Genomic DNA, 8830 nt, shown 5'->3' with positions numbered 1-8830 from the left:
GTCTAGTCAAGTCTAGTCAAGTCTAGTCAAGTCTAGTCAAGTCTAGTCAAGTCTAGTCAAGTCTAGTCAAGTCTAGTCTAGTCTAGTCTAGTCTAGTCTAGTCTAGTCTAGTCTAGTCTAGTCTAGTCTAGTCTAGTCTAGTCTAGTCTAGTCTAGTCAAGTCAAGTCAAGTCAAGTCAAGTCAAGTCAAGTCTAGTCAAGTCTAGTCTAGTCTAGTCTAGTCTAGTCTAGTCTAGTCTAGTCTAGTCTAGTCTAGTCTAGTCCAGTCTATAGCCTAGTCTTTTTTTATAGGACGTAGTGATAGTTTGCTATCATCTAGTGGCCCAACTAATCTGGTCTATAGTCTTGTCGATTGAAACTTGTCATGAAATGCCAATCGCTGATACTCCGTCTATTTATCAGAAATTAAACCTGATATGAAAACTGCTCTGCCACAGGAGTTTTCTGAATAAGTTTACTAAAATATATTACAATCCAGATTTAGTTATCTTAGTTCGCGTAACAGTGAATGGACCCATTGAAGTTCGCTTACGGATAGTACTGAAATATATGATCAGTAAAAAGCGGAAAAAACTATATCCATTTTAGTGATCGTTCTGTAGTATAATATATACACTTTACAACACTGTACTTATAAAAACTTTTCTCAGACAATTAATCAAATAATTTCTTTTTCAGAACATATACTTTTCATAACTCTTAATAACTTTAAATAACATTTCAAGTTAAACAATATGAAAGAACAGCAAACAAGAGACTTATTAGCGCCAAGGCCAGTACATCCGACAGCTATACGGCACCATGGTCTATTTGGTTCAACTTATGTAAACCAACATATGGTTATAGATGAAAGATGGTCAACGGGAGCTTTAATAGATGAATTTCATGGAATGGCCAATTTATTAAGTGATAAAAATTTTTTTAAATAATAAGTAAAATATTAATTTGAAGTTCTTTTAAAATTGTTTGTAGGCAAACGTTTGCTCTTCAAGAACTTGGAAAACAAGGCATATCGCAAACAACTGCATAAAACAGCTCGTAACTTACGAACCCAATGCCGTAATGGACGCACCAAATTGCAAAACATTCTGCATGGCAACAATGTGCTGGCCATACGCAACTATTTGATCAATCACAAGGACATGCAACGTTTATATCAAAAAATGCCTGTCAGTTTGGTGGTCGATAACATAAATCAACGTACGTTTGTCATGCGCAAGGAACGTGATCGTTTAGAGCATCGACTGCAGAAATTAAAACATGACTACGAAGTGAAATTAGTAGAAAGAGCGAATATTGAAAATCGTATTAAATATGAAAATGAATTTGTTTTAGAAGAGGAAATCAAATTGCGGGAATTTCAAAAGAAAGTGGAAAATTCCAATATACGTTTAAAGGCTAATAAGACCATAAATGCAACATATCGAAAGGTCATACAAGTTTTGAGGCATGATGGCATATTTTATGAACCGATTTTAAGATCACTATCCAAGGATATAGACGATCAGTCGAATTTTATAAAACATATTTTGTATTTGGGCATACCGGCTATAGCTCAATTTAAGAAATTAAACGAAGAGTATAGGGTAAGTTTAGAAACTACAAACCTCTAATATATAGTCTGTAACCCAAGGAATCGAAAGTAGAATTCTTGAGAATAAATTATTTAATAAGTTTCTATACTGTTTTCCTCATCCACAGCTTTTAGAAGAAAAATCACGCAAGAGTGCCCAACAGAAAATACAAACTGTTGCAGGTTTTAAAAAAATTGCTCCAAAACAAGTGCAAGCAAAAACCTCAAAGGCCGCGGATCTGGTGGTAAATGTTAGCAAACGTTATACGCGTGAAACGAAAAGTATGTTGAAATTAAAAAATCAACTGGAAGATATTGAGTCGGTAATAAAACAAATTAAAATGGCCACATTGTGCTCAAAGGCTAGAGAAATCTTCCCCAGGTAAGTAATTAATAGAAAAAATTGTGGGGGGCTTAAATGGCTTAGTTCCACAAATATTTCTACACTGAAAAAAAATCCATGCCTAATATATACGAAAAATGTCGTACATTGTACGAATCGTTCGTTGTTTCGTACCACGAAATTCTTTCGTAATATATACGAAATTGTACGAAATATTTTAGTATAATGCAAAATATTCTTGAAAAAATTAATTTACATAAATTGAAAAAAGGGAATTTTGAATAAATATGGTAAACTTTACGAAGTATTAATTTATTCAAACATTTTTCTTCGTTTTAAAATAAATTTTCCAATTTTAGTTCAAAATTATTATCCACACGAATTTTCAATTTTTTTTATGACAATAATTCGTGAATAAGATTATACTTTTTCTTAAATTTTATAAAAATGTTGTAGTTTTATTTAATCATCATATAATTAATATCATTATGTTTAATTTCGCTAAAATTTAAGAAAAAAATATTACGAAAGGTTTTCGCACTTCCGTAAAAATAGAAAAGGGTTTTATTAAATAATATTTCGTATTACATACGAAATTTTTGTAAATATTACGAAAATAGAAGTTACGAAATTTTTTTTCGTAAAGTTGAGCATGGATCATTTTCAGTGTAGAACGCATGAAAATAGCGTGTTCTTCTTAGTTCTAACTGTATTGGTTGGAAGTGCTCCATTACAGTTATATAGACTTGATCTAGGTTGATTTATGTGCTCAAAGTGCTATCTATCTATCTATCTATCTATCTATCTATCTATCTATCTATCTATCTATCTATCTATCTATCTATCTATCTATCTATCTATCTATCTATCTATCTATCTATCTATGTTATTAAGTTTTTCTTTTTTTACAACTAAACTGTGTGCTTTTATTATTAATTTCCCAATGAAATTACATAGAAATGTTGAGTATTAAAAAAAAATGTTGTTTTTGTTTTTTTTTTTTTTTTTTTTTTGAAAAAAAAATGACGTAGAAGAATTATGATATATAAAAACAGTGCTTTTTAATTAATTTATGTGAAGTGTTGTTTGTTTTTTAATTTTTTCTTTTTTAACTTAAATATATAGATTTAGTTAAAGAAACTATATATATAAAATTGTATTTAATTTTTGGTGTAAGCGTAAATTTTTAGGTCCGGGCTCAGAAATTTCACTCAGTATTTCTCAATAATTTAAAATTTAATATATAGTAATAAGAAAATTTTCTATATAGAAAAATTAACAGTTTTAAAACGTCTATAGTCTAGTCTATAGTCTAGTTTATAGTCTAGTCTATAGTCTAGTCTATAGTCTAGTCTATAGTCTAGTCTATAGTCTAGTCTATAGTCTAGTCTACAGTCTATAGTCTAGCCTATAGTCTAGTATATAGTCCAGTCTATAGTCTAGTCTATAGTCTAATCTATAGTCTAGTCTATAGTCAAGACTATAGTTTAGTCTACAGAGTAGACATTTTTTGTTTTTAGTCTTGTCAACTATAGTCTCTTCTATAGAGTAGTGTAGTTAGTAAGTTAGTTAGTCAGTTAATTAATTTGTTTGGCTAATGTCAACATAGACATCAATGCGGCCAAGCCAATTGGTGTAAGAAATTGTTGTGTCGGTTACTAACAATATGTTGTTGGTATATTTTTTCTTTATTCACTTATCAATTAACCAACAATATTTCGTCTAAAAATTGTTTAGTCTTATTTATCTTTTTTTTCAAAAGTGACAATAAACACCCACAACGTAAAATTAGTTTCATTATTATTTTAACCTAAAAACTCAGAAAAAAAGAGTTAAATAGGTTTAGGTTGTATGTTATAAATATTTTTCGCATAATACTTGGTTATTAATTTCAAATATTGCTACATCGCATGACAACGTTACTTTAATTTTATTTAATTATTGCAATATGTAGTTTGTATGTTTGTACGTTAAAAGCAATAGACACAAAATGCTTTTAATTAAATATTGAATTTAATTTTGTTTTCTTTGGCAAGTTATCATATAAAACTTAAGTTTGCAATATAATAATTTGTTTATGGGTTAAATTTTATAAAACGTGGGATATTTGCGTTTTGTATATAAATTTCCGAAGGTGTGTTAAGGTTAAGCACCAATTTTTAAACCCTTTAAGTTTTAATTTATAATAATATTAATTCGCATTAAACATTGATGCCTGTAAAAATGTTTAAGAAAGTAATTAAAAAATATTAGTTTATTATTTATTTTATTAAAAACTTGGGGTTTTATTCATTCATTCATTTTTTATTGTTGTACTATTTTATATTGCATCTCGACATAACATTAATTGACGAATATGCATTAGCTTAAACTATTTAACATTTTTATCAATGTCATCTTGTTATGCACAGTTTCTGTTTGCATAATTATGTATTAACAATTTTTTTATAGAATAAAAATAATATTTAAATATTTCAGTACTATTGTTAATATTTAAAAATCTCTTTAAACCATTTTATCATTTGCATTTCATTAACATAAATGCTGTTAACAAAAATATTGTTGTGTAATATGCTTGAACAAATAAAATATTTATGTAGAAAATCATGGAAAATGTTTCTTCCATCCCATCTCAAACAACCTTTAAAGGTCGTTTTATTTTTTGTCTTAAAAACAAAATGCATTTTATGTATATTTTAATTCCAGTATTACGAAAAATTTAACGAAATATATACAAAGTGTCTATCCCAGAAAAACAGAAATTTCTAACCTATATTTAACCTAAAAATGTCACTCACCTTAACACCCTGCTATAAAGCTAACAGCAAAACTGAAATGGAATAAAATGATGCTGCAGAAAAAAATTGAAAAAAAATATTTAAAACTACAAATTATACTTGCATGTAATGGCGACGATAAAAAAGATTAAAACCTTAAACAAACCTAATAATTATTTTGATACAAACATACATTTTTATCCGACATAATGAATGGAATTTGTAAGATGTGTTGTTGCATCTAGTATTTCTATGTAAAAATTAAAAAATGCTACTTACTTGTATGTTATATTAAATAGTGTATTAAATACACTTGAAGAAAATCGAATTACGAATGGAGATAACTTACTTACTTACTTGCTTACTTACATACTTACTTACTTACTTACTTACTTACTTACTTGCTTACTTACTTACTTACTTACTTACTTACTTACTTACTTACTTACATACTTACTTACTTATTTACTTACTTACTTACTTACTTACTTACTTACTTACTTACTTACATACTTACTTACTTAATTACTTACTTATTTACTTACATACATACTTACTTACTTCCTTACTTCCTTAATTACTTACTTACTTCCTTACCTACTTACTTCCTTACTTACTTCCTTACTTACTTACTCACTTACTTACTTTTACTTTTTACTAAACACATAACTTTTTTCTCTCAGTGTCTCAAATTCTTTCACACAGTTGCTATAAATTATTCACCATACAAATTATTTCGCTACTTGCTTCCAGCCACCAGTTAAGTAATTTAATACTTGTAACCGATTTTGTTTCGAATACTTGAGTAAATCCCCCTCTTAAATTTAACACCTCTAATTGTTGGAATTGTCGTTTGTAAAAGAAGATGCTGCTGGTTGTGGCAGCAAACTACCAAGTTTTAATGAAATTTTCGTAAAGTTTTTTTTTCTATTTTTTTTAGTTTTCCCAAAATTCAATGATAATTATTAAGTACAAACACAAAATTCGGAATTTAAATTGGAAGAATTTGCATAGTTGTCCATAGGATAACACTGTTTAAGGTACATAAGTTGATTTCTGATGATAGTTGCTGCAATGTTGCCGCAGCATTTTCAATTGTAGTGGGACTTATATACGTAGAAGTAATAGAGAATATTTCATGCTGAAAGCTACGATTTACTTTTCCTATTAAGTTGTAATTTTTATAATCGGAGAGTATTGTTTATTTTCTGGGGGTTCGGAGGACAATATTAATATTATTGAATGCTTCTGCTATTCTTCTGAGAGACTGCTTCCGAAATCAATATTTATTATTTATTACATAAATAGAATAATTTAAGCGAAATTATGTACAAGGTGAAATTAGAAAGTTAAATTCAAATCTGGACACATGTGTACAGGTTGGGTAGATAAGTTTTTTTGTGTTTCTTAATTGTTACATCCATGATGACAAAGAGGTAGGGGCAATCGAGATGTAAATAGCTTCAGACAAAGAATGTCGAGTGCTTTACGTAAACACCTGCCTTGACGGTCTTATTTCACATGAAACCTTCTATGAGAAACTCAGGTGGCAATTGTTATACATGGATGTGCTGGTCCATGTACAAGCTCTTGCTGAAGTACTCGCGCTATCTTATCTCTTGCCATAGTAGTTCCATTGCGGAATTACAGGAATGGAATGACGAGATAAGGACATAGGATGTAGGAATTTCCAAAGTCAATTCTAGCTCAATATTTGGCACGAAATAATATGAATCGTGTTGAGAAGCACCAGATGACTTCCCTGAGGAAAGAGGTATATGAAATCAGTACTAGTTTGTTCGTTAGTTAGATAACTAGTTAGTTATTTAGTTATTTGATATATTACATCAAATCCGAAGAAATACACCTAGGCCGCAATCGGGCCTGTTGTGCGCTCCTTATCATGAGAAAACAAAAGAGGGAACTGAATGAATTATTTTACAGTGTTCAGAAACTCAGTATCCTGAACGTAATTCCTAAGAATCTTCCAATCAGTGTTAGTCAGGAATGTTATTTCCGGAATAACATCACTTCCATGATACTTCGACTGACATTGGCAAAGAAAGTGCCCCAGAGTTTCACTGTCCTCTCCGCATGCTCTACATACGTCCAATTTTGCAAAAATGTACTCATAATCCTGTGAGTCCACTCAAAATACATACTAGGATACTAATTTCAGACTTGCTCATTTTGAGGAGATTTTTTGTCTTGCTCTCATCTGGTTCACCCCATAGGATTTTCGTGGTTCGTGGTTTCATTATTCCAAGAAGTCTTATGGGATTCTCTCACCCATATTTATACCCTACACCACTATAGTGGGGAGGGTATTATACGTTTGTGCTGATGTTTGTAACATACCCATACCCAATACCCACCTTAAAGTATAAAGATCGATTTAGAATCATTTTTTGAGTCGATTAAGACATGTCCGTCCGTCCATACGTCTGTCCGGCTGGATGGCTGGCTGTCCATGTAAACCTTGTGCGCAAGGTACAGGCCGCAATTTTGAAGATAATTTGATGAAATTTTACCAATGTTTTTTGGCACAGGGACTAAGCCTATTGAAAATGGTTGAAATCTTTCCATTATTTCACCTAGCCCCCATACAACCGTACCTCCCGATATGAACTTTGTATGCCATAATTACGTCAAATATTCTATTATCTCTCTAAAAATTGGCACAAATAAGTTTTATATAAGTATAAATGACACTGAAGATTTTCGTAAGGATCGGCCCTTATTTGACCCTAGCCCCCATACAAACCCCACTTCAAAAAATGTCTTAAACGTCTAAAATTGACTTGTAACCATTTGTATCGCAATGAAAATCAACAAAAATAACTGTTATTTAAAAATATATCCTTTTCCTAAATTTACATATTTGACCTATATAAAGCCTTATTTAGAAATTTTAGTTTTTTTTATCAATAAATTGCTTAAATATTTTGGAATAATATTCAACATAAAACTTTCTTTGTAAAAAGTAAAAATTTTAAAAATATACTCATGGTGTACGGTATTGTATGGTCGGCCATGCCCGACTATACTTTCTTACTTTTTTTTAATAAGAAGAAGCTTGCTGGTGGAGGGTATTTAAGATTCGGAACAGCCGAATATGGCACTCTAACTTGTTATACCCACCATCAAAAAAGATGGGGGGTATATTGTTTTTGTCATTCCGTTTGTAACACATTGAAATATTCGTCTAAGACCCATAAAAGTATATATATTCTGGGTCCTTATTAGATTCTAGCCATGTCCGTCCATCTGTCCGTCTGTCTGTCTGTCTGTCTGTTGAAAACACGATAGACTCCAAACGGAGGTAACTAGCAAGCTGAAATTTTGCACAGATACTTACAGTTGATCAAGTTTGTTTGGTATTGAAAATGGGCAATATCGGTCCACGATTTCGCCTAGCCCCCATATAAGGCCTCCTTTAGAAAATTACATTATCGCCAATAACTGACTAACAAAAGCATCAATAGCGCTGTAATTTGGCACAAACATGTTTTATGGGGACATAAATCTTTTCATAGAATTTCATAAGAATCGGTCCATAATTGACCCTACCCCCCATACAAAGTACCCTTCAGAAAATGACTTTATCGTTCACAACTGACTAACAGAAGCATCAATAGCGGTGTAATTCGGCACAAACATGTTTTATGGTGACATAAATCTCTTCGTAGAATTTTATAAGGATCGGTCCATAATTGACCCTACCTGCCATATAAAGTCCCCTTCAGAAAATGACTTTATCGCCAATAACTGGCTAAGAGAAGCATCAATAGCAGTGAAATTCGACACAAACATGTTTCATAGGGACATAAATCTGTTCATAGAATTTCATAAGGATCGGTCCATAATTGACCCTACCCCCCATACAAAGTACCCTTCAGAAAATGACTTTATCGCTCACAACTGACTAACAGAAGCATCAACAGCGGTGTAATTCGGCACAAACATGTTTTATGGGGACATATATCTTTTCGTAGAATTTTATAAGGATCGGTTCATAATTGACCCTAGCCCCCATATAAAGACCCCTTCAGAAAATGACTTTGTCGCTCATAACTGGCTAAGAGAAGCATCAATAGCGGTGAAATTCGGCACAAACATGTTTTATGGTCTCATAAA

General features: G+C 31.2%; 1 protein-coding gene across 1 annotated transcript in view; it reads left to right on the top strand.

Annotated features, from left to right (window-relative positions):
- The first annotated feature begins 647 nt into the window (after positions 1 to 647).
- Positions 648 to 8830, top strand: part of LOC111681180 — a 9497-nt gene continuing 1314 nt past the window's right edge. Inside the window, exons 1-3 of the mRNA XM_023442905.2 lie at positions 648 to 906; positions 973 to 1586; positions 1702 to 1955. Of these exons, the coding sequence (XP_023298673.2) occupies positions 735 to 906; positions 973 to 1586; positions 1702 to 1955 (1040 nt within the window). The 5' untranslated portion in view covers positions 648 to 734. The remainder of the gene's footprint in view (positions 907 to 972; positions 1587 to 1701; positions 1956 to 8830) is intronic.

This window comes from Lucilia cuprina, chromosome 4 (assembly GCF_022045245.1).
Source record: "Lucilia cuprina isolate Lc7/37 chromosome 4, ASM2204524v1, whole genome shotgun sequence".
Lineage (NCBI taxonomy): Eukaryota > Metazoa > Arthropoda > Insecta > Diptera > Calliphoridae > Lucilia > Lucilia cuprina.
The sequence above is the reverse complement of the archived record's forward strand: the minus strand, read 5'-3'. Positions and strand labels throughout refer to the sequence as shown.